Genomic DNA, 27854 nt, shown 5'->3' with positions numbered 1-27854 from the left:
ATGTCTATAATAGAAAGTACAACTTAAAATATTCAAATTATATATCCAAACATGATTTGAAACCATGGTTACAAACTATGTCCAAACGGGGCCTAATAGTACAAATAATCCGCTAAAGTAGTAGTAACTTTTAAATGTTTTTTTGAATAAAAAGGTAAAACTAATGAAAAATGTAACTTTTCAACGATATTTTTAGGATCCATTTTTAGACCCGTACTCAAAACCCCTCTTCACTCAGCAAATCCTTCTTACACTCCATTTCCCTACGAGGGTTTCGGCCGTGTATCACATTTCCGGTTACCCTATATCTTGCTCTTCTCTGAACAACAATACTAGTAGCTGTAAGTGTAAACTTTGTTCTAATGAGGTCCATTTTCATCATTTCTAACCTTTTTTTGGTACTCCTATTTGTCTTCTGTGATTTTTGGTTCCCTGAATTTGTCTGCTTTCATGACTAGACAAATAATGTAAATGACATCACTTAATCAAATGAGCTTCGTTGGCTCGCTGTTTTGGCGCCTTGCTATAGCAGCAGCCAGCAGATGTCCCGAGTTCGAGCATCAGCAAGCGCACTTGCGCCTTCCCTTTTTTCGCCCCCTTCGTAAGGGCACTAAAAAAGTTAATGCTGCTAATGAGTTTCGAAATTCCAATTCCTTGTCAAGTTAGGAAACAAACCATTAGGTAAAATTGTAGTAATTAAATTAGGCAGAATAGCTTGGGACCCCGAACTTGTCATTTTTATTCGGTGTATACTTAAACTATGCGTTGGCTTAATTACCCCCATGAACTTGGTAATATGATAGTCTCGACCCCCTAGACGCTGACAACCCATGGTCGTGTGACACACGTGCTGCCACATGGATTTTTTTGTCCATGTGGCATTTTTTAAGGATAAAATATATATTTTTTACCTTTTTAAGTTTCACCAATTATTTAGATCAATTTTTTTTGGGCCAAATCTGTAAAAAAAGAACTTGAAACAATAATATTTTGACCATACTTTTTTTTATTTGGCTAAAGATAATGATGTTCTAATCAAGTTATTTTTATATATTTGGCCAGAAAAAGAAGAAATACACAATTAAAGCAAATAATCATTTTATCTAAAAAGAAATAAATAAAATATCAACCAAATATTTTAAGAATTTGACCCGAAAAAAATAATGTAGAGTTGAAATAAATAGTAATTGCATGAAAAGAAAAATACGCAATTTTTTTTTTTGGCAGAAAATACACCGTCTAAGCTTCGTTACTTTTGCTAAACCTTTCTTTTATTTGGCTAAAATAAATAGAGTTTCAACTAAGTTATTTAGATTTGGATCCAAAAAAAGGAAAAAAACACATAGTTGAAATAAATAATCATTATATCTAAAAAGAAAAAAATACAATTGGGATAAAATATGCAATGAATATTAAGAAAAAACAAAAAGAAACACAATTGGAAAAAATAAATCATTATATTGATTATATGACGATTAATAGTTGAAAAATACTCCACTTGGAAGCTGATTTTTTGATTTTTGACCCTTCCAATCATTATATCTAAAAAGAAAAAAATACAATTGGGATAAAATATGCAATGAATATTAAGAAAAAAAAAAAAACACAATTGAAAAAAATAAATCATTATATTGATTATATGGCGATTAATAGTTGGAAAATACTCCACTTGGAAGCTGATTTTTCGATTTTTGACCCTTCCACGCGCCTAAAAGAGAGTGTGTTCACGCTCTTTGCCACATCAGCGTCTAGGGGGGTCGAGACTATCATATTACCAAGTTCAGGGGGGTAATTAAGCCAACGCATAGTTTAGGTGTACACTAAATAAAAATCGACAAGTTCAGGGGGGTCCCAAGCTATTCTGCCATTAAATTACAAGTCCAACGAGGAGCTGGACACAATATTAACGTTTAAAGCTAAACCTTGGCGTTGAAAAATAAATCGTTCTCTAATCTTCAATATAGTATTTTTATTAACATAACGTTGTTATATCAATTATTCACTTGTTTCTTTTTAAATGTTGACACTGCTTATAAAAATTCCTGCGTACGCCACTGTGGGGAGGAGACAATCAAGTTGGAATGTCACTTATGAAATTTGTTTGCCTTACATCCATTAAAGAAGTCATTTTCCTCAATTTTAAGTAACTTGTTTTCCTATAGAAAATGTTTTCCAAAACATTTTGACCCATGAAACTTGGGAAAATTGGAAAACTAACAGTTTCCTCCACACCAAACACACCCTCTGTACTGTTGTCAACTGAGTGAAGTTTATGGTCCATCACTTTTTCCAATATATTTGTTTTTTGATAATAGCGGTGTCCGGGCCAACTTGCTCATATCTCGGCAAGTTGCACTAGAGACCTGGCTGTAGCTTCCCACCAGCTATAGGTACCGGGTAACTCTGTTCACCAAGGCTTAGGCAGATTTCATCCGGGACTCATTAGTTGGAATATCTCCTATGTTATTATGTTTCAAAACAATGTGAGCACTTCACTTGTTTGACGTTTTTGTCTCCCGCTCCTTATTGTAACATTGCATGGCTTGGTTGCCTGTACTACTTTTGCCACTTCCAAGTACTTTCAAACATCTACTGGGATTACTGTCTAAACTGCAGGTTTTATTAACTTAATATTCTTTACTTCGACAAACATAATTCTATGAATGTAGCTAAGTTTTCTCACTGTCACGAATGTGTGAAGATTTGCAACGTTTTTCTTTTGATCATCAAAATTAAGTTCACATTTGTCACTATTCATCTATTCTTTTCTTGTTGTCTTTCATAGCTAGTCTCAATTTTATCAGCTGACATCAATTCTAAAGTTAGTTAATATTTTTGCCTTTTTTTTTTGGCTATGTCTTTGCGGTATTTCTGTTTCTTCTGCCAAACCTATGCCCATTCGTTTTGGACCAGTCATACTCTATACTCTCCTTCCTTTCGCCCTTCTCATTCCCCTTTTGATCTCTTAAGTTAGCTTGTTTTGGACATAACTAGTGCTTCTGTTTTATGTAAGATTTTTTCTTTTTGTGTTAAGATTCTCTATTTTGGTAAATTGAGGTCTAGAAATCAATTTTTGTGTTTGTTATGAAGCTTGTCGGTATTCGGTTCAGTACTAAATTTGTTTCCCTGTTCGGACCTGGTTTGTAGGTTAGCAATTATATAACGTCCGGGTAGAATAGAAGATATCTGACATCCTACTTTAGTTTCTGGTCTGGTGATAGTGATATTGAAGCTCGTTCTAGCAGAGTTCTGCCTATGTGCCGGGAAGAATTTAATACGTGATTTTAGCCTTCAGGTGGATTTGAGGATTGAAATGTTTAGGTTTTCACAACCCATTTTATTGTTAGATTAGCGACTGTACATATCGGTTTGGTACATTTTTGATAGCAAACAACAATCTTTGTATCAATAACGAAAAAGTAGGTGAGGACTTGGGGGAGTGGTCCTTTTTGGGCCGTTACTTTTTTTTTTTGGTTGGATGAAATGGAGGCTCGCCTTCGGAGTTTTGTGTGATAAGAAGGTGTCACCAAAGCTTAAAGGCAAGTTTTAAAGAGCGATTGTTAGACCTACTTTGTTGTATGGGGTGGAGTGTTGGCCAGTCAAGAAATCTCACGTCCAGAAGATGAAGGTGGCGGAAATGAGGATGTTGAGATGGATATGTGGGCATACTCGGAAGGATAGGATTAGAAATGAAGTTATCCGGGACAAGGTGGGAGTAGCCTTGGTGGAGGACAAGATGGGGGAAGCGAGACTGAGGTGATTCGGGCATGTACAGAGGAGATGCACGGGAGGCCCCGTGTGGAGGTGTGAGAGGTTGGCCATGGACGGTTTCAGGAGAGGTAGAGGTAGTTTGAAGAAGTATTGGGGAGAAGTGATCAGGCAAGACATGGCGCAGTTACAGCTTACTGAGGACATGACCTTAGATAGGAGGTTGTGGAGGGCGCGAATTAAGGTAGAAGGTTAGTAGGTAGTAGAGCGTGTCTCATGTCTGTCCATACTAGTAGGCGTAGTATTACCTTTGTGGTTTCTTGTCCTTCGATTTTCTGTTACTATCTGCTAGCTCTTGTACTTCGATTATCATACTAGTTTGCTGCATTTACTGTTACTTTTCTTTATAGTGCTTATCTATACTATTTTGTGTCATGGCTTTCTTACTCTCTTCAATCTTGTCTAACTTTTTTGTCATGCTTTCTCTTGAGCCGAGGGTCTTCCGGAAACAGCCTCGGGCCTCCCTACCTCCCAAGGTAGGGGTAAGGTCTGCGTACACTCTATTTCCCCCAGACCCCACTTGGAGATTACACTGGGTATGTTATTGTTCTTTTTTTTTTTTTTTTTTGGTGGGGGGGGGGGGGGGGGGGGGGAGGTTATAACGTTGTTTGAAGCTGGATGCATGACCATAGATTCTTGCCTTAGTGATCATTGTTTCTCAAAAAAAGAAAAAGTTAGTTACTGTTATACCTTAAACTTGTTGTTAAGGAGTAATTTCCTGCCCGCACTCAACCCCAACTTCTTCCGAGATAGGGGTATGGTCTGCGTACACTTTACCCTCCCCAGATCTCACATTGTGGGATTTCACTGGGTATGTTGTTGTTGTACTCAACCCCAACTTCTTCTTGCACTGGCAGCTCAAGATGCCTCTTTGCTCAAATTCCACACATTGAAAGTGAGTTAGAAAAAGATATCCATAACAAAAATATCAGCATGACTCAAGGCATGCAAGTTTTTCTTTCCCTTATTTTTTTTGCCTCTTTCTGGACTATAAATTTTAAGCATAATTAGTATTATTCAAAAAATTTAAATCTCGATCGAGGGCGCTTTAATCCTCAATATCCAAAGTCGTTCTAACAGATATGAAAAGAGCTAAAGCTTCTGTTGAAGAGGATAGAGAAGATAGAATCAGTGATCTACCAAGAAATGTGATCGACAGTATCCTTGTGCACTTGCCAGTTCAAGATGCAGCAAGAACTTGTGTTTTGTCCAAAAGCTGGAGATACATTTTTACCATGCTTCCGAATTTGGTGCTGGGCTACCAGTTTTGCCATGAGTTAATAGGAAAGTCTGAATCCAGTTTCAGAGAAGTAGTAGATAAGATTCTGCTACAGCATATGGGAGACATGGTCACGGTTGTTCTTCATGTTAGAGGAGCACATTTGACTTCATTTACATCTATTGATACTTGGCTGCTTTATGTCACTAGAAATGGTGTCAAGGAGCTACGCATTAGTATTTCAAATATTAATGATACTAAATATACACTGCCTCCTTGTTATATTTAATTGTCCTTCGCTAACATATCTGCAACTCTCCAACTGTGTCTTCAAACCATCCACATGTTTTCTTGGCTTTCAGAATGTTGTATTCCTTAGTTTGGAATCACTAACCTTTGTGCCGACATCAGAGTACTGTGTTATCAAGACCCCACTTCTGGCCAAATTGATCTTGAGCAATTGTGCTGGTATACAATACCTAAACATTGTTTCACCAGGGTTGGAGTACTTGCGTGTTCGTGACTGTCCCTACTACTATCTCGTGCTAAATTGCTTTATGAATTGCAAGAATTTGAGTTGTTTAGAACTCACATTTGACAAAGAGGTTTATAATTCAAGTCATGATGAAAGTTCAATAGTAGAGAAGCTTCTTGTTAGCTTGCCTGCACTTGATGTACTCCATTTGAGTTCATTTTTCGTCGAGATAAGAAATTGACTGCTTATTTCACTTGAATATCTCTTTAATGTATTGTATATTGTGATTCTAATTACTCTTTCTCCTCCAAAGCTTTTGAGTAAGGGTGTAGTTCCGAATGGTCTTCCTTTAATGCTCAACTGCCAGCGGTAACTATCCCTCGTTGTAGACTTTGGCAAATTGGATCAGACATCTTATGTTCTACACTTAATTAAGAGTATCCCCAACTTGAGTGATCTTCACATTTGCGTAAGAAATTATCTTAAATATATTTGGTGGTTCATTTTTGCTCTTCATATTTGTAAACTTGAGAAAGCTGAAATGACTTGTATTTTCTTTATACCATTAGGTCGGGCGGAATACCGGTGATGATGATGAAGCAGTTTTGAATTATCTGGACGCACCAGACCGCTTGGAACAACCACTCAACAAGCTCAAGCTTGTGACCATTGATTGTTGTGACGGTTCAGAAAGTGAACTACTTTTTGTGAAGCTATTGCTTTCTCATTCTCCATCTTTGCTAAGGATGTGCGTTGAACTGTACAAAACCATTGGTATCAAGGGAGAAAGGGATTTCCTCATGGAATTGATTTTTTTCCCCCGAGCTTCTCCAAGGGCAAAGCTAGTTTATTTACCATTTTCGGATTAGGATTTTGATTCAGTTGAATTAAGGATAGGAAAGGCAGATTGATGCATTGCCTGTTTGTTCTCACTGAGTTTTGTTAAGGGAGGGAAGAATTGGCAAATCGTGTGAACTTGTAGAGTTCCTTTAGTAATTGTGTTCACTAGATGTTTTGAAAGCTTAGTCTGTGCTTTTTGTATGATTAAAAAAAAATAAAAAATTAATGTTGGTATTAATTGTGGTTGTTCAGGATAGATCCGATGTATAGTTTTGAACGAAAGGAAAGAGTTTTTATCAAAACATCTTCTATTATTACTAATCATGACCCATGAGCTGACATTACTATTTGTTTATCTTTGACTTATTTGACTCAAGAAACGCTTTGGCCATTAGAGAACTGTGTGAATATCCCCATATAGGTGGTTGCAAATGGCACTTTGGAGCAGGCACATGTCGCGTGCAGCTTCTTCTTGAACTGCATTCGACTTACTCTGTATTTATTGAATTTTTCCACAATAAATACATATGACTTGGTTTTATTCTTATCGTATTTGTTTGTTAAAACTTTTCGGTGAAAGAAGGATTTAGTTGTTTTATATAATTCGTAGAATTGCCCTTCTTTTGGGGTGGTCTTTAAGTTTTGCCCTTCGCTTGGATACCTGAGTTTCTGGGTTCGAACCCCCGCTCAGGTATAAAGTAAAACAATAATTTCACAAGACAGGCGGGGGTAGTGTATGCCGGATCCGGCATAAAGTCCTTAAGGAAAAATTAAAGTTATGCCGGAGGGGCATAACTTTTCCTTAAGGCATAGTTTAGTTATGTCTTATGGGTAGAACTTTTTCCTTAAGGAACTATGCTTTAACGGGCAAAATTTTAATTAAGGCATAACTAAAAGTATGCCCCATAAAGCAAAACTTTTCCTTAAGGCATAGACTTTGCTTTATAAGGCAAACTTTTAGTTATACCTTAAGGAAAAGTTCTGCCTCATGGGGCATACTTTTAGTTATGTCTTATGGGGCTAAGCCTGGCAACCGGTTCCAACCGGAACCGGACCGGTAACCGGCTAGGGAACCGGTTCCGGTTTATCGGTTTGAAACTCCAAACCAGAACCGGTCCGGTTTTAAGTGGTTAAACTTTTTTGTTTTTTTGTTTTTTTGTTTTTTGTATTATATATATATATATATATATATATATTATAGTATTTATTAGTATATTGTAGGTATATTTACATATGTTATACAACTTTATAATTAAAGTTTAAATATTTACTGACTAACAGGCTAATAGCAAATCAGCAATACAGAATAGTGCTTTTCGTATACATATATATGTATAACTTAATATACTTATATATATGTATATACTTATATACTACTATATATATCTATATATATTTATATTATATACTATATATACTTACTTATATACTATACATGCTATATATACTTATATACTATATATACTATATACTTAATATATATACTATATATATTTATATACTATATATACTTACTATATATATTTATATACTATATACTATATATACTATATATACTTATATATACTTATATACTATATACTATATATACTTAAATATATATATTATAAGTATATTTTTAGTATATTTTAGGTATATTCCTAACTTAATAAAAGTAAAAATATGAACACAAGTAAATAGAAGAAAGCTCAATGAGCCATATATTTTATTCATTCTTGGATAACATTTATTTGCAAGTTGTATTTTTTTTTAACTTGCAAATAATACATGAGTTGTACAAAAATAGTAGAATAATAAAATCACCAATTTTGAACCATTTCGTTAATTTCCCCCACATCATATTCGGTCATGAAAATATCTTCAAAGTCTTCCATTTGGTCCGGTCCACTAGCTATCAAATCTTCAATTTCTTCCTCTTCGCCTTCCTCCGCTTGTAAGTTTTGGTTGCGTCGCTCCGATCTAATCCAATCGCGAATGCATACTAGTACTTGTAAGCTAAAGCCGGATAATGAATGTCTATGGTCTCCAATTTGCTGTCTTCCTTGGCTAAATGCGCTCTCCGAAGCCACGGTTGATACTTGAGCCGTAAGGATATCTCGAGCCATTCTTGAAAGTACCGGATAGCTTGCCTTGTACTTCTTCCACCATGCTAAGACGTCCAAATCATCTTGTTGGTTGATATCCACATTTGGCTACATCAAATAAAAGTTATATTCATCAAAGTTTGCAGTAGAAGTAGAAGTTGGCTGTGAATGTAAAACTTTTAAACCCGACAAGCCCTTTTTGCTACTCTGAGAAGTAGTAGGGCGTGGAGCAACGGGTGTAGCACGTTCTTCCAAACTAGAATAATGAGTAAAAACTCTTCTAAACTCATCATCAATAGCGAGATCGGCTTCAGCTAAAGATAGTTGAACTCCCTCTTCAATTTCTAAAAATGTATAAATTTGACTAACCAAATTTTTAGTAAAAGACAGTTTTAAACAAGGATTTAAAAGGGAACCCAATATAAATAAAGTTGGGATGGGAAAAAAATACTTCTTAAATTTGATTATCATTTCAAAAATAGCCACTTGATAATCGGGTTTATATTTATACTCTTGTAAAACTCTAGCTATTTCCGCTAAGTAGGCTAAAATTCCGATTACCGTGGGATAGAATTGTCTAGAAAAAGCAAGAGTTGCATTATAAAAAATTTCTAAGAGGTCAACACATTCTTTAACATCTTCCCAATGCGCATAATTTAACCAATCATCACTATCAGTATTATATTTGTTGTGAACTTGTTGTATGGGAATCCTATACTCATATGCTTGTTGTAGCATAATGTAACTGTAGTTCCACCTAGTCTCAATTTCTACTTGAATTTTCTTAGGTCTAAGGTTATTTTCTATACAAGCATTCTTAAAATCTCTAATTCTTCCCCTATTAGCATTACAAAAAAGATACGCAACCGCATCTCTAACTTTTTGAACAGAATCATCAAAATGCGCAAGACCATCTTTAACAATTAAATTTAAAATGTGACAATTATATCTTACATGAAAAATATTTCTTAGCGGAGGGTTTAGTTCTCTTTTTATAAGACCTATCGCCTTTGTATTATTAGAAGCATTATCTAAAGCAATACACAGTGTTTTTCTATAAATGTTAAAAAATCTCATAATAGTAGACATTGAATCGGCTAAAAATTTTCCATCGTGACGACCTTTTCCTTCGTCATATAAAAAAGCTATAATTATTTTTTGCATAACCCAGTTGTCATCAACCCAATGACATGTAATAGCAAAAAAATCTAAATGGTTAATACTAAGACCCAAATCAGCGGTAAGACAAACATTACAATTTAAAGAATTAAATACATGATGCAAATAAAATCTATATTTTTTAAACAAATCTATAACATCGGCTCTACAAGTACTTCTAGGAATACCCTCAAATAACGGATTATAACAACGTTGAATGTAAGTAACAAACCCCAAACCCGAGGGAAAGGAAAATGGTAAACAATCATAAGCTACCATTTTAGCTATTTCTACGCGTTCTTTTTTCTTGTCATACTTAAAATTTCTACCGGTTCGTGGGTCTATCGTCATTTGAATCCCCCCCACATTTGAACCCATTTGCTCTCCCCAAATATCCATATGTTTGGTTCTCATATGAGCATTTAGTGTACCCGTTCCACCATCCTTACCAGTTCCTTGCTTAAAACTAAATACTTGTCTACATATGTTACATGTAGCTGATTGGTTTTCCCTATTCTTAGTCATAAATTTCCAAACTTTAGCTGTTGGCTTACGAGTTCTAGGCGGTTTGTCTTGTGTATGTGATTGTGCAGGACATGTATCTCCTATGGGATTTTCGGGGGGTTGTGTTTCATCATCATCAACTAAGTCTTCATCAAAAGTGTCGGTAAAATGTTGTTGCATTGCCTCATGACCTAAAAGTGGATTATTTCCACCAACATCAATACCTAAATTAGGTGTTTCTTCCACAAAGGTTTCCTCATTAAGCGCACCCCTAACAATACGACTACTACTACCGGCACCACATCTTAATCTCTTACACATTATTAAATAGAATTAATTTAAATCACAAGAAAATAAATTACAGCAAATTAAATTGCGTAAATTAAATTGCGAAAAATAAATTGCGTAAATTAAATTGCGAAAAATAAAGATAGAGTTGGAACGAAGGTACCAAATTGCCGGATTAATTTCCAACAAAGTGAAGACGGCTAGAATTGCAAATCCACCAAAGTTACTTCGGATTGTTGCAAAATCACCAATTCCACCAACAATATTATAATTGCAAAATTAATAATTGAAAGTTGAAACTATAATAAGACTTTGTGGCTAATTATTGCAAAGTAACTATAATTGAGAGATTGAGATTTGAGAGAAAGATGAAGAAGAGTGAATTGGTGTGAATTAAAATGAAAATGAAGAAGGGTTTATATAGGGGTGGGGATGGGTTAAAGTGTTAAAAAAAAAATAATTGGGGGCCAAAAATTAACAAAATGACCGTTTGGCAACGGCCATTTTTGCAAATGGACCGTTACCAACGGTCCATTAACGGACACTGTGCGGCCCAACGGCTCTTTTTTTTTTTTTTTTTTTTTTTTTTTTAAATTTTCACCGGTTTAACCGGTTCCGGTTTCCAAAATATCGGAACCGGACCGGTAATAAACAACACGGTTAACCGGTTCAACCGGTCCGGTTACCGGTTAACAGGTTTATATGGGGCACACTTTTAGTTATGGCATAACTAAAAGTATGTCTCATAAGGCGGAACTTTTCCTTAAGGCATAACTAAAAGTTTGCCTTGAAAAGTAAAAAAAATAAAATATATGCCTCAAGGCAAGGTCTACTCCCTCCGGCATAACTTTAGTTTTTCTTTAAGGATTGTATGCCGGATCCGGCATACACTCTCCCCAGCCCTGCCTTGCGAATTTTTATTTTTATTTTATGCCTTAGTGGGGGTTCGAACCCAGAACCTCAGGTATCCAAGCGAAGGGCAAAACTTAAAGACCACAAATATGAGGGGCAAAATTTAAAGACCACCCCAAAAGAAGGGCAATCCGTGCAAAAAAATGTAATACTTAGATCCGCCCTTAGCGGGCTCGAGTCGATTACCAAAGAGCTTAGAAGAAATTGCCCGATTTGTCCTTCAAATGGACTCGTTTTCACTTTTTGGCCGTTAGCAATCGAACTTATGCTAGCGGAGCGTAAGTTCTTTAGACACTACACCCCCCCTCCCCCTCCCCAGACTTCAGTTGTGGGGGATTACATTGGGCATGCTGTTGTTCTTGTCGACACAAACTTTTTAAGGGCAAAAGTCATGCGAAGCATAACTTGTGAGATATTATGATTTAAAAATATAAACTTATGCCCCGCGAAGTAGTTGTTTGTTATGAGGGGTAAAAATGAAAGATCAACACAAAAAATAGGGCATAAGTGCCAATGACCCATGAGCTCATGCACGAATTTGTCTTGAACAGTGAAATAATAATGAAGGGAAATAATAAAAAAATGTTGATGTTAAATTATGAAATTTTGTTAAAGAGGATGATTATGTGCATTTTTATACTTAGGTACGAATTTTACATTTAAACCAAATGTTGAGTTCATATGATAATTTGGTCTAAGCATTAGATGTAAACCGCTTTGTGAGTTGCGAGTTGTAAATTGGGTTTCTAAAATGCAATTTGTAAGTAGTGTTTCTCAAATGAAATTCGTAAATCGCTTTTCTTAAATGCGATTTTATATCAACCATCTATTTCTAAAATGTAATAATTCGTCAAGGAACTAGTTCAATTTGCATTTTGAATTTTCCTTAAGTATTTATTTTACTAAATTATTCTTATTGATGTTACTTTGAGGATCTAGATTTGATTACTGATACTCCAGTTAACTTTAAGAATGATTAACTAACCATAAGGGTAAAATCATAAAGAAATATTTAATTCTTTCTTTATTCGCCAAAATGAATAAGTAAATGTTTTTTTTTTTTTACGGAAGGAGTGCTACCTACATTCACGTTTAGATCTCCGTCTAGTCCTGTACAAAAAACGAAAAAAAGAAATAAAGAACCATAGTTTATTGGTTAATAATGAAAGGTTGAACTTTTGATTATGAAATATATTCTTTAGAATTAATTTTTGATATTTGACTAGGTATAGACATTGCTGAATGTGGAGAAATACTATGAAATGAATTTATTTTTAAGAGAGAAATTCTCAGATCGTAGCCTATAAAATGGAGACTTGCTCAATGATACCTTGAAGTTTGAATATTGAGATGGATAATTAATAACCCCACGAGGACAACAAGCCAAATCATTGCACATCTTTTCGCTAACTTTGCACATGGATTTTTTTTTTGTCTCTATAAGCTGACTATGAGTTTATGACTTGCTTTGATTTTTACTCAGTAAATTTAGAAAAGAAAGAAAACATATTACCACATCAGTACTTATTCCTTCTTTTGTTAGACACGAGATGCACATTTTTTTTTTTTTTATCTTTTAACGAGAATCAGATCTATCTCTCCAGTTTGTTATTTTTTTTTTTTTTTTTTTGTTTCTACTTGGCGATTTTCCTACTTTTTTTGTAATAATTGATCACTGATTTGATTAATTTAAATCCGCGTCGCGTAAGAGAAATATTCCTTATTAGGATTTTTCTTACTTTCAAAATTTTAATCCGATACTTTTTGTTAAGAATGAGAATTCTATTTATTCCATTGCAATCCTGGATTATGATGATTTCTCCTTTGATTCATGAGATGTGATCTAAGTACTTTCTCTATTAACGAATCACTTGAAAATTCCTTAAAATCCGGATCTGATTTGTATCAGACTCTAATATTCGTATACAATCTCATGATTATGATTAACTTTTAGAGAAAAGATATACACATGCACACCAATAGAAGATGCTGAGAAGTTGCAAACGGCAGTAAGGGTGTTAATGTTTCGGTTCAATCAATTATTTTAATAAAACAAGTTTACACGTTTTTATTAATTCTGAAAGCAAAGTAGTTTTCAACTGTGAACAATTAAACAAAAAAAAGACGACAAGATTTCAGAATATGCTTTCTTTTGATATATTTTTAATTGAAAAATTAATTATACCTATAATGTAGCACTAGTTGAATGAAATAAACATCGTCTTCTGAGATTAATTATTCAAGTGTTCATCTCCCAATGTACTTGGTTATTATTTTACTTGTACTTCTACGGACTACTCCATAATTTTTGAGCATTTGGTTCATGGATTAAAGACTTGAAGATAGTGTTGTCCTTCATGCTCATGACTTTTTTATTCAGTTAATTAGTTGGAAAAGTTATGATAGATAAAACCTGTACATAATTAAAAGAAGCAATGATGATTGCGATTCAAAATGGTTAGTACAAAAAATCAAAATATTATCTGATGCGAAAAACGATACAGTAAACATATTAAAAGATGATTCAAGCCTCATGGAAGTGGATGTTGTGTGCGATATATATGACATATGTCTTCTACTTTTGATCATGTCAATTTTGTATATACCCCTAGGATGTTTAATAGGGCGGCACATAATTTAGCTAAATTTTCTATTTCCTTGATTCATAGAGTAGTTAATCTGTTTGATTGAGAAAATGAATTAATATTTGAAATACTTTTTTTTTATGGCAACCATGATATAATATATAAATAACAGATTTTATTGATATACCCATTATTTTTTTTTATCGATAATCTAATTATACAAATATCCAATTTGTAAATTATATTGACAAATCAACACATATATCAGTCAAAATAAATTATCTTAATTTTATTTTCATCGCCACAACTTGTAATTGAGATTCAGTACCTTTTTTTTTTAAGTATTCACCTGCTTACGATCAACTAATAATTCAAATGGAATTTCAATTTAAAGTTTTTTTATAATTCACATGAAATTTTAATTTAAAGTTTTTTTTTTCTTTCAGGTCAATTCTCTGTGACCTCCCACCGTTCACAACATCCCTTGCTTCTCGCAAGAACGGCTCCTCAATGGAGGAGTAGAAGCGCTGGTCCCCTTTGGTCAACTTGTTTGTGCCTGACCTAAGGGGAACACTAAAATCCAAATGAAACAAACGGCACTTAAGGAACTAAACTACATTCTTCCATGAGAAAATTTAAGAAGGGTTATATTACCTACTTAAACCCACGTTTTTTTTTTTTTTGTTTCTTTCACTTTATTCAGCATCCCAAGAAATTCATCTCTCAATAATTTGAGTCACCAAATGGATAACAAAAATATAACAATCCATCTAGTTTTCTTACTTTCCATTACTAAGGTAATTATCATTGAGATCAACCAGTTAGGAAAATTATTGAAGAATAGGACAACGGTCAGTAATATTCTTTTATGTCGTATTTCTCTATTATTAAATAAGTAAATCTCGGTGGATTTTTTTAGGAAGAGTTAACATGTTCCTACTTAGCCACGTCAAAATGTATTTTTTTTTCTATGGTATTCTTTTATTTACTAGCATTCCAAGAAATCCATCTCTCTATAGTTAGAATCATCAAGATGGATGATAAACAATCCAGCTAGTTTTTTTACTTTCCCATCTACAATAAGTTTAAAAAATTAATTATCAGAGATCTCACCAGAAAGGACAATTATTGATGGGCAGGACAACAATTATTAATATTCCTTTCATGTCATATAGTATTAATTAACCAAGTACATAACAGGATTTGGGCCTATGACTGGTGAAATTTGCAAGTATCCAACAAAATATGGTTGTGAAATTAAGGGCTCGTTTGACCATAAATATCAAAAACTTTTTCACCTTTTTTGGAATTTTTGAAATTGAAGTTGGAGTTGTGTTTGGCCATAGTTTTTAAAATTATAATTTTTGGTGAAATGTAGTGTAAAAAGGTGAAAAAAGTGAAAATATTTTATGGCCAACCGCTAAAAGTAAAAAAAGTGAAAAAAAATTCGGAAAAAAGTGAATAATTTTTATGGCCAAACGCCCACTAAGATTTTCAAGTCGCCCCTAATGCCAGAGCAGATGTACCTCGCCCCAAGTAGTGTCTCGAAACACCATTTCGTCTTAATTTTTTGAGTCCGGAATCTTTTTAACCCAAAAAATAACTTTTGGAACCAAACTAACCCTTTAAAAAAAAAATCAAACTAGGCTTCACGTATAAAATCTATGCGTGAAATCCTCTTTCTCCCGACCCGAACCTTTATTCTTTGAAAATCAAACTCAAAATTAAGTTTTTTTCCGTACTTTGACCGAAAATTAGTCATGTTTCAAAACACCGGAATATAAATATTTTATATAAAACTTAATATTTTTTTTAGCGTAAAATAATATCGGCTTATTACATCAAGTATACAGATATGTTTGGATCGTCGTTTTAGGGGTTGTAAAGTGCCTCGAAGTAAATTTAGAAACTTATTATCTTTAAGTTTTAGGAGTTGTAAACTTGTATTTACACCCCATGCTTGATTTGACTACACGCCATGCATGTCAATTTCAGCTTTTTTATCTCACATAAAGGACCGATTTGATAATACATCATGCATGTCAATTTCAGTTTTTTAATGACACATAAAGTATCGATTTGACAATACATCATGCATGCCAATTTCAGTTTTTTTTATGACACATAAAGGATCGATTTGGCAATACATCATGCATGCAACTTTTTTATGACACATAAATGACCGATTTGACGATACAATGATGCATTATTTGACCGTTTTATTAGACATTAATTCATATTGCGCAACATTTCAATGCGCAATACAAATGTATTTATACCCCATGCTTGATTTGACTACATGCCATGCAAGTCAATTTCAATTTTTTTATCACACATAACGGATCAATTTGACAATACAATGCATGAAATGACGAAAATAGTGACTATTGCGCAACATTTCAATGCGCAATAGGGGTCAATATGAATCTATTTAAGAAGAATGTTCGACAAGGTAAAACCTCATCCATTTCATAAGTTCAAGTCTCTTAAGTCATTCAAAAAAACCTCTCTTATGTCATTAAAAAAAAAAAAAAAAAATCAAACTTCATACAAAAAATGGATCAAGATATTCCATCAGTTAGCGTTTCACTATATTGGGATGGTATTATCCTTGATGACAATAGTACAGTTCGTTACAATAAAAGATCAAAAGTTCATGTTAAATGTCCACTTGAAATGCCCTATGAATCACTAGTTACTTACATACATGAAAAAATGAACATTAGTCCAGATGAGTATGAAATCTCTATAATAGGCTTTCCCATGGTATAATGCTTTATGGTATGCATTATATCAATGATGATGATTCTTTGAGGGATTATTTGAATGCATCAGAAGAATATAAACATTTAGTCGCCATTAATGTTCTTCAGATGTATGTTGAAAAGATACCGCGAGAGGTCCCTCAAGAACAGCCCAGTCAAGTTAACACTTATGAGGATATTAGTTCTTACAGGGACATTTGGAGTGGCCAGCTGTTGCTGGAAAATCTAACCCAACAATTTAATCAAACTTGATAAATATGCATTCTTATATTATTATTTTGTGTAGTAGCACGTGTTTATTGTATGTATTAGTAAATAACCATTTTTAAATTTTTGTAGGGGTTATAGACCTGATAAGAGTAATATTGGGCAATCATCTCAATTTAGTAGAGCAGCTTATTATTATAAAAACTCTCAGTTCAGTGGAGTTGATTATTATAATAATTTTCAGTTCGGTGCAGCTAATTATTATCAAAACTCGCCAGTGGTACCAACTGTGGATGTTGGGCAGTCCTCTCAGTTCGGTGGAGTTGATCATTCTACACACCATGCTCATTCTCAATATGTGTAGGTTTTTCACCTTGATGTTTATATATATATATATATATATATATATATATATATATATATATATATATATATTTGAATTTGGAATTTAACATATGCTTTTTATCGTGTAGTAGGAGGAGGCCTTTCTTAGATGACGCTTATTATTGTCTAAGTTATGTGGATACATCAGAGAGTGATGGCGATGAACCAGCTAATAATGTAGAGGTAACCAATGATGAAGATAGTGAAGGGGATGAAGAAGATACGCATTTTAGTCCCCCGAACCAACCAGAACCAACTCACCACCACGTACCACCTCCGATGACGGAAAACCCAATTCCTGACAGCCCAATGCAGTGGCATTCTGACTATATTCCATATCTTGACAGTCTACAAGGTCGTGAGGATGCATTTGTCTTCACAAGAGATGATGATCAAAGTGGCCAAAAAACGTGGATTGAACGAAAAAATCTCATGACTGATGAATGCGTCCTTGCAAAGGGGCATCAAAAAAGGCATTGCAACGGGCTGTCAAAATTTATTGTATAAAGGATATGAGGCAGTTTAGAGTTGATAACTCAAACAAATCGGTATAGAGGCTGGTTTGTAAGCGAAAGACTTAAGGTTGTCGGTGGCTGCTTCGGAGAATTGTTAAGCCTGATGGTCTGTGAGAAATCACAAAATTCCACCCAAAGCACACTTGTGATATAGGACAAAGTCGAGCAGATCATTTTAATTTAGATATAAACTTGATTGCTCATGTGTTACTTAAAGACATTGAGGAAACTCTAAGGTAACTTGTCTGACCTAGTACATTATATATCTTATAGCAATTAAAATATCATTACTAAATGTTGTTTGTTTAAACTTATGCAGGATGCCCATCAAAACTTGTATTAGCATGGTCCACTCCAAATATGGTAAAACCATAAGCAAGAGAAAAGAATTTCTCGGGCGTAGACGTGCTTTTGAGATGATCTTTGGAACTTGGGAATCCTTTTTTCAGGTGTTGCCGGGGTATATGGCAGCTCTACAACATGCTAATCCTGGCACTGTTGTACAATGACGACTTTTAGAGGGCAGAATTTTCGACTTCGTCTTTTGGGCATTCAAACCAAGTATTGATGTTTTTGCTCATTGCCGGAATGTGATATCGATAAATGGGACGCATGTATATGGCTGATATGACATCAAGCTCCTAATTGCAATAGGTATGGATGCTAATGGGTCAATATTCCCTGTTGCTTTCTCAATTGCCGCCAACGAGAGCAACGAGACATGGGGGATGTTCTTGACTCATTTGAAGACTCATGTTATTAGGGGTTGTCAGGGCATATGTGTCCTATCGTATCGTCATAAAGGCATATTGCACAATATGCGTACTCTGGAAGGGTGGCAGCCTCCACATGTTTACCATCAATATTGTTTAAGACACTTAAAGACTAATTTGCAAACAAAGTTTGGAAATGGCACTGTAAACAAATTGATGTGGGGGGTTGCGATACAATATCAACAAAGAAAATGGGCTGCAAAAATGAAGCTGCTAAGGGAAGTGAGTGAAGAGGCATATGTTTGGTTGATGAAATTAGAAGTTGAAAAATGGGCGCTCTATGCTGATAGAGGAAGGAGATGGGCATGCTCACAATGAACAACTCGGAGTCTTTCAATGGACTCCTCAAATCTGCTCGGGGACTACCTGTCACCGCAATGGTAAGACTAACTTTCAAGCAGGTCGTGGAGCGGTTTGCGGATAGGAAAAGTCAGGTCAGAGCCATATTAGCCGAGGACGGAACATGGATGCCAAAGCTCTACAAAAAGATGGAGCACCATAGAAGAAAAGCAGAGGGTCACCGCATGACCGAGTATGACGTCGTTCAATGAGTGTATGAAGTTAGAACGGGTTCTTACGACGGTAAAGGAGGAAACAAACATATTGTTACTGAGCGTACAAGATCATGCACTTGTGGGAAGTGGCAAACGTACCACATGTTGTGTTCTCATGCAGTCAAGTGCTTTGAGGGAATGGCCACAAATGTAATTGATTATGTGGCGGGGGAATATAAGGTCGTAAATTACCTTAAAGCATATTCCGACCACTTCCATCCCCTCGGTAATCAAGCTTATTGGCCAGCCGCGCCTTTTTCTATGGCTGCGAACAAGGAGCATATCCGTAAATTGGGAAAAACAAGCTAACATGTTATCCCAATCAAATGGATGTTAGAGAAAAGACTTATTCTCGCAAGTGCTCGACATGTAAGCAATTTGGGCATGATAAGCGTTCATGTGGGCAAAACTCCCATGGTGGCAGCACATCTGGAAGTAGAAGAGTGTTTAGAACTTGATTTTTTTAAAGTATATTGTAATTTAATAATGTATTTCGTTGCTAATGGAATGAAATATTTTTCAATTATTATGAACCTCTCGTATTGGATGATTTTTTTTTAAATATTATATTTATTTTTACACATTCAAAAGGTGCGGATTACACAATATAATAACAAAATAAAAAAGACATAAAAGAAAAAAAACAACCTAATACAAAGTAGAGTAATTTTTTATTTTCTATCTTTCTTTAACCAGAAAAGTACTCTCATAGCTTTGGGAGTAAAACAAAAGAGATTAATAAAAATCCTATAAAATATGACACTTAAACCTAAATATAACAAGTTTTCAAACTTACTTCGGAGCACTTTACAACCCCTAAAACGACGATCCAAATGTATATGTATACTTGATGTGATGAGTCGATATTATTGTACGCTAAAAAAAATATTAAGTTATATATGAAATATTTATATTCCGACGTTTTGAAACGTGACTAATCTTCGGTCAAAGTACGAAAAAAAAACTTAAAGATAAAAAGTTTCCAAACTTACTTCGAGACACTTTACAACCCCTAAAACGACGATCCAAACATATATCTATACTTGATGTAATGAGCTGACATCATTTTACGCTAAAAAAAATTAAGTTCTATATACAATATTTATATTCCGGTGTTTTGAAACGTGACTAATCTTCGGTCAAAATACGGAGAAAAGCTTAATTTTGAGTTTGATTTTCAAAGAATAAAGGTTGGGGTCGGCGGAAACAGGATTTCACGCCCAGATTTTGTGCGTGAAGCCTAGTTTGGTTCTTTTTTTGTTTAAAGTGTTAGTTTGGTTTCAAATGTTATTTTTTGGGTTAAAAAAGTTCCGGACTCAAATTTTTTTTGTTAGATATATATACATAGATAATATGTAATATAAAATATAAGATATAAATTTAAAAGTAAGATTTTTTTTTTTTTGATAATCATAGTGTTCGGGCTAGCTTATGCGCACTTTGGCTAATTCCACGAAATAATAATATTATATGTTATTATAGTAATTTATTCACTTAATATTGACATTGCTTATGAAAAATTATGTGTACGTCCCTGCGTGACGCTTATCTTTTATGAAAGGGCCAATGACCAATTCCCGTTATTGTAGGTTAGTACATATATGAGTAGGTAAAAAGGGTTCCGTCCACTGGCCATCAGCAAAAACCCCGTTCCGACAAGTTGTGGTCTTGTGGTAGGTGAAGAGCCTACGTGGAAAATGAAGAACTTCAAAATGTCAACTTTGAATCTCAATTTTGACCCTTTTTTTTTACAATATTCATTTTTAAAATCCCAATTACCCATCACCTAACCTTAGGACCGCAATTCCCATTCCCTGAACTACTCTCACCAACCACACACTCCCATATTTTTCATATCCCAAAAAAAAATAAAAAATACTTGAATAGAAAAAAATAAATAAACAAGTTTCCAAGAAGTTGCCCCTTAACAACCCAAAATACCAATCAACTCCCTTTCACCAACCACACTCTTGCGTCATTTGTCTCATATTTATATTCATCCATCTTTGAACATTCATCCTCAGGACACACAACTAAAAAAGCTATCTCCATTTAGCTTTTAACGTGCTCCAATTTTTTTTCATTTTGGTCTTGAGTCTCAAGTCGAACCATTATTAACCAGGATGCCTATGGAGACCGAAACAAAGCAATCAGTAGATATAATCTCTGAAACAAAGCAATCAGGAGATATAATCTCTGAAACAAAGCAATCGGGAGATATAATCTTTCGATCAAAACTCCCTGATATTTATATCCCTAATCATCTACCGTTACATTCTTATTGTTTCGAAAACATTTCGGAGTTTAGTTCCCGTCCTTGTTTAATTGATGGTGCAAATGAACAAATCTACACTTATGCTGAAGTCGAACTCACTTCAAGAAAAGTCGCAGTTGGTCTTAACAAATTGGGGATCCAACAAAAGGACACCATCATGATCCTGTTACCAAATTCCCCTGAATTTGTGTTTGCTTTTATGGGCGCATCGTATCTTGGAGCCATTTCTACAATGGCTAATCCTATGTTTACTCCTGCAGAGGTTGTAAAGCAAGCCAAAGCCTCAAGTGCTAAGATTATAATCACTCTAGCGTGTTATGTGGGCAAAGTTAAGGACTATGCAATTGAAAATGATGTCAAGGTAATTTGCATCGATTCACCCTGCCTCCGCTGTTAATTTTTGCCCGTTCGATTTTTTTTAAAACAATTAAAATAATACGTTATCGGGAAATACATTTATACTACTCCATCCGTTCCAATTTATTTTACTTTTTGGTCAGTTTTAGTAAATTGATAGTTCAAACATGATAGGTTTAAAATCACAAGATTCAAAGGATATTTTAATACATGACTTAGGATCACACGATGCATTGGTTTAAATTATTGATTACTTCTGTAATCTCAGGATCACCTAAATTAGGACGGAGGGAATAGTTTTAATTTATTTTTATTTTTAAAAACGTATTACTCTCGTTAATTGGTTTAAATAATGGACAAATTTGGTAAAAAAATTCAGGTAATTTGCATTGATACTGCACCAGAAGGCTGTCTCCATTTCTCCGAATTGACTCAATCGAACGAACACGACATTCCTGAGGTGAAAATCCAGCCAGACGACGTCGTAGCTCTACCGTATTCCTCAGGGACCACGGGGTTACCAAAAGGGGTGATGTTAACACACAAAGGATTAGTCACGAGTGTTGCACAACAAGTTGATGGTGAAAATGCCAACTTGTATATGCACAGTGAGGATGTGTTGATGTGTGTGTTGCCTTTGTTCCATATTTACTCCCTCAACTCTATTTTGCTATGTGGATTGAGAGTCGGAGCAGCGATATTGATTATGCAAAAATTCGACATTGTTTCGTTTTTGGAGTTAATACAAAAGTATAAGGTGACCATTGGGCCATTTGTACCACCAATTGTTCTGGCAATTGCTAAGAGTCCGTTAGTTGATGACTATGATCTTTCGTCAGTAAGAACAGTTATGTCTGGTGGTGCTCCATTAGGAAAGGAACTTGAAGACGCTGTCCGAACCAAATTCCCTAACACTAAACTTGGTCAGGTAAAGAAAAATGTCCATGTTTTTTTTTTTTTTTTTTTTTTTAAGAAAATCAACTGTTAATTTTACAATGTTCTGCTGTTTATATATATTTACCTACATGTTAGATTTTTATTATTTATGTTCTTATCCTGAAATACAATCCATGTGCTGATATTAATTACTCGATGAAAGTTTGAATCTTGATGCACATGAAAGTTGATGATTTGCTGAATTGGAGTGTACGCTAGTTTCCCAAAAAGAATATTTTTAAAAGATCCTCTAAACCCAATATGACTGCCCAAAATTTTTAATTGCATTTATATTTTTTTTCCTATTATTGGACTTACAAGTGAATTTTGCTTGACTGAGTAAATTGTGGGGGTAGGTAAACGTCTATTCCTAAAATTGGTGAGACGGATTATCCGTTTGAAAATTCTTGCAATGGAGAAATTGCCACTTGTTACCAATGTACTCGAATACCGCACACCTTTGTGGACATCTTAGTTGGACTTTTTGACAACCCATTTGCTGTATGATTACTTGATAGTGAATACTGATTACCCAGCTAGGATCAACTATACTATAGTATTTTATTACTTTTAAGTAACTTATTATGTTTGAATAAATTTCCATATTTAAATTCATTGACTAATAAAATTAATTATTGAATAGGGTTATGGAATGACTGAAGCCGGGCCAGTGCTGGCAATGTGTTTGGCTTTTGCAAAAGAACCTTTTGAGATAAAATCAGGTGCATGTGGAACTGTCGTGAGAAATGCTGAGATGAAAATTGTGGATCCAGATACGGGTTGCTCTCTGCCCCGTAACCAACCCGGCGAGATTTGCATTAGAGGTGACCAGATCATGAAAGGTATGTTTTTATTATCTTAAAATCTTAATATTACAAGTGATTATTGTCTACCAACTTTAATTATGTGTCAAAATTTAATATTTACATATTACAAGTGTTCCGTTGGTATTCCGTGTTAGGTGATCATACATATATAGTTCCAAAATACACGTTTTCTTTTTCCAATTATCTAGAGTACGTATTCAGTGTGTTAAGAACAAATATACCAACTAGTAGACTCAGACCAAGATGCATTAGGGGCCATTAGTATATTCACATATATTTTCAGCCTTTTGTTTTGGCCACCGAGCTGGCAACAGCCTGTTAGCACATAATACATACTCTCTCTGTTTCAATTTATTTGAACTTATTTTCTTTTTAGTCCGTGTCAAAATGAATGACCTCTTTCCTAATTTGGAAACAAATTCACTTTATGAATGATTTTTCAAGGCTTATTTTGAACCACAGGTTTCAAAAGTCTTTCCTCTTTCTTAAATGTCTTGCCCAGTCAAATGGGTTCATATAAATTGAAACGGAGGGAGTATAATGTTTGATTTGATTGATCTTACAAATGCCACAAAAAATTTAAGCATCAAAGCTTCACCTACCCCCGCACTACCTACTCAAGAAAAAAAGGAGAAATATTTTATTTTATTGAAAACATGATTGATACAGTATTTTCTAATTTCATTCATTAATCAGCACTGCATTGTAGAGAGCCACATATTCAGGCATTTATATGTAATACAGTGATTGCATTAAAAGGTTATATACTTATATGGCAATGTTATCCCATCACAACCAAGCTGCTAGTACCAGGAAGTTACTCCAATCTAGTAGCCTCTATTTACCTATTATATTATTGGAAACTTATGGGACCTTACCATAAATAATTTGAGGACAACACCGTGGAACTCTTCACCCACCCACCAACAACTTATTTGTCTTTGGTCATAAAAGCTGTACCAATCATTGCCAATTCTCTAGGTCAATAAGTCACCAATCCTTTTGTTATATTAAAGGCAAAATACATCAAAACACCTCTAAATTATAACCCAAAAGTCATTTTCACATTTAAACTATCCTGGCGATCCATTACACACTTAATATATTTAAAAGTGATATTTTTTACCCCTCCAGAGCTGATGTGGCATAAATAAAATTTATAATTCAAAAATGGGCAAGTGAAGTCAAAATTAAAATATTTTTTTTTTTAAATTATTCCTCCACCACCACTGCCCCCCCCCCCCCCCCAACCCCACCCCACGCCACCCCCATCTCTTCCAGCTTCAAACCACCGCCACCGCCACTGCCACCCCGCCCTCCCTTCTCCTCCACCTTCATGCCACCCTACACCCCCAAACCCCTTTTCTTCATTTCACCAACACCATCCTCCCCCCTCCCTCCCCACCGCCGTTCTCCTCCCCCTTCCCGGTCAAACTCCACCACCAAAGCAACAATCCTCCATTGGTATACTTGTGAAATTTCCATTGATGTAACGTTGATAGCAAATCTGTTGCCATCTAACGTTGACAGCAGCAGTAGCAGTAATTTATTACTCCGTCCAAAATGGAACCAAATCTCTAATCTGTTGGTGCCATCTGACGTTGATAGCAGTAGAGATTTGGTGCCATTTATTTCTAATCTGTTGTCCCTCAATCCTCCTTGCCATTCTCTTTAAAATGAAGAAGTCAAAATTAAAATGAAGAAGGCGGAGCAGTGGTTCCTCCTTGGCAGTGACAGAGAGGACGAGCAGTGGTTGCAGCAGTGAAGCATGAAGGGCTTGGGGAGTCGGGGGTCGGGGTGGGGGGCGGGGTAGGGGGGTGGTGGGGGTGAAATGGAGAAGAAGGAAAAAGAAAATAGTGCAAATTAAAAAGAAAAAAGAAAAAGTACTGAAAATAATAAAATTTATTTTATTTCCATGTGGCGCTGACATGGCATGCGCGTGTGGAACACCACACGCTGTGAAAGTGGTATAATACCTTGCAGGGTGGTCTTAAATTCACTTTTAAGATGTTAAGGTGCGTAATAGGTCGCTCGTATAGTTTAAGTGTGATATCGACATTTTGGATATAGTTTAGAGGTGTTTTGATGTATTTTGCCTATATGAAAATACATGATACTATCATTTCTCTCTAAACTAACATCGACTACGTAAACGGTATTTATTAATGTGAATATACAATTAATAATAATCCCAAATATTATATTTGTAGGTTACCTGAATGATCCGGAGGCCACGACGAGAACAATAGACAAAGAAGGATGGTTACACACCGGCGACATTGGGCTCATCGACAATGATGACGAGCTTTTCATTGTGGACCGGTTGAAAGAATTGATAAAATATAAAGGATTTCAAGTGGCACCTGCCGAGCTTGAAGCTCTTCTAGTCAACCATCCCAATATTTCTGATGCTGCTGTTGTCCCGTAAGTTAATTACACTAATTTTGGTAATGTACAATTATAAAAGGCGTAATGTACGATAGATGCAGCTAGAAAAATGGTCTAAATTCTCAATATTTTGTTAAATACGTTGTGCAGAATGAAAGATGAGCAAGCAGGAGAAGTTCCAGTGGCTTTTGTTGTCAGGTCAAATGGATCCACAATTACTGAGGATGAAGTCAAGGATTTCGTCTCGAAGCAGGTTAGTTTCAATTTGTTCATTTAATTAATAATTGATATATTTTAAATTCGAAAGACTGATATATTTCTCTGGAACACATATAAAAAGAAAAGAACCGGCGAGCATCACTAATTATATTGCCTGCATCCATTCTATATCTCCTAGTAGTGTATTGTTGTTCCCAACATTTAATTAATTGATGTGTATTTATTTTGAAAGATTCATATTATTCCCAGAACACATATAAAAAGAAAAGAAATTGGCGAGCGTCAATAATTAATAGGTGCAGTTGAAATCATACCACTAGTATATTGTTTTCTTGCAACATTCAATTAATAGGTGCAGTTGAAATCATATGAGTACTATATAAGATATTCAAGTTCTTGATCACGTTAAGCGTGGCCCATACTGCTTTTAGCACGTGGTACTGGCAATAGAATTAATTAAGATAAAAAATTCGAATTTTTTTATAACAATATTATACAGTAACATATGTAAAACTACATATTTTAGAAGTTTTAGTCATCAATGTTATACGTATCATGTTTAAAATCACATAGCTGAAACGTCTTTATTTCTTTGTAAAATTTTATATCGAGTCAAAACTATACCAGATAAGTTAGAACCAAAGTTGTAATATCTTTTGGATAAAGATCAAATTGTGATACAGAACAACAATTGATTTTTGTATTCTTTTTCAATTTTTCAGGTGATATTTTATAAGAGAATAAAGCGTGTATTTTTCGTGGAGACAGTACCGAAAGCTCCGTCAGGAAAAATTCTTAGAAAGGATTTGAGAGCTAGATTGGCTGCTGGTGTTCCAAATTAATTAATTCCAATGGGCTTGGTATTTGAGATACTATATGTTATTTGAATACCTTCAGTTCACCAATATGTTCGATCAATATAATTGCAAGTTTGGCAACGGGCGAAATGTCTGTAAATTGATTTTATAAGACTTATTCATTCATCTTTTGACATATTTATGTGATGATTTATTGTGCCAATCGTAATTTTTGTGGAAGAAGTAATAATATATCAAGAGTATGTGTTCACATAAACTGCTATTGTGGAGTTATATTTATGGATTTACCTTTGAATAGTCACTCTTTGGTGAAATTAATAAAGATAAAAATCCCATATATCTGATGAACTGTATACTAAAGAACTCCAGTTTTAGAAAACCGTGTTCACATAAACTGCTATTGTGGAGTTATATTTATGGATTTACCTTTGAATAGTCACTCTTTGGTGAAATTAATAAAGATAAAAATCCCATATATCTGATGAACTGTATACTAAAGAACTCCAGTTTTAGAAAACCGAACCAGTCCCCAAATCTATATCGATTCGATTTTATACATGCCAATTTATTTAGCATGTGTAAGATTCATCATAACTGAACGGGAAAAGGGTCAGAAATATTTTTTGACTATTGATATATGTTAATTTTACCTTCCATTATGTTTTTCTCTAAAAGATGCCCTCGGTTAGTTGACTAACTCAAAATTGCCTTCAAACTAATCAAATAGTTCAAGATATCTTTCCTACCAATTGTTGCTTCAAAACAAAGAAAGATACCCAATTTTGTCCTTGAACTATTCAAAGTGAGCAACTTTGCCGTTGTTTCTTTAACCTTTTCTTTATTTTTGGCGCGCGGGGGGTGGGGTGAATGTGTGAATGAAAAATATAATAACAACATAAGAAAATGTGCAGTATAAAGACTTCCTATTTTAACAATTATATAAAACGACGATATATAAGTCTTTTTTCTTCTGGTTCCTTATACATTAGGGATGGGTTATAAT

At 34.7% G+C, this 27854-nt stretch overlaps 1 protein-coding gene and 1 pseudogene across 1 annotated transcript; both read left to right on the top strand.

The window, feature by feature from the left end:
- The first annotated feature begins 172 nt into the window (after positions 1–172).
- Positions 173–6608, top strand: LOC132633117 (F-box/FBD/LRR-repeat protein At1g13570-like; annotated as a pseudogene).
- Positions 6609–21042: 14434 nt separating this feature from the next.
- Positions 21043–27053, top strand: LOC132633116 (4-coumarate--CoA ligase 1). The gene is made up of 6 exons (XM_060349339.1): positions 21043–21667; positions 22043–22591; positions 23243–23441; positions 25637–25850; positions 25965–26067; positions 26756–27053. The coding sequence occupies exons 1-6, from the start codon at positions 21155–21157 to the stop codon at positions 26873–26875; spliced, it is 1698 nt and encodes a 565-aa protein (XP_060205322.1). The 5' UTR covers positions 21043–21154; the 3' UTR covers positions 26876–27053.
- The last annotated feature ends 801 nt before the right edge of the window (positions 27054–27854 follow it).

Source organism: Lycium barbarum, chromosome 3 (genome assembly GCF_019175385.1).
Source record: "Lycium barbarum isolate Lr01 chromosome 3, ASM1917538v2, whole genome shotgun sequence".
NCBI lineage: Eukaryota > Viridiplantae > Streptophyta > Magnoliopsida > Solanales > Solanaceae > Lycium > Lycium barbarum.
Note: the sequence above shows the minus strand (reverse complement) of the source record. Positions and strands in the feature narration are given on the sequence as shown.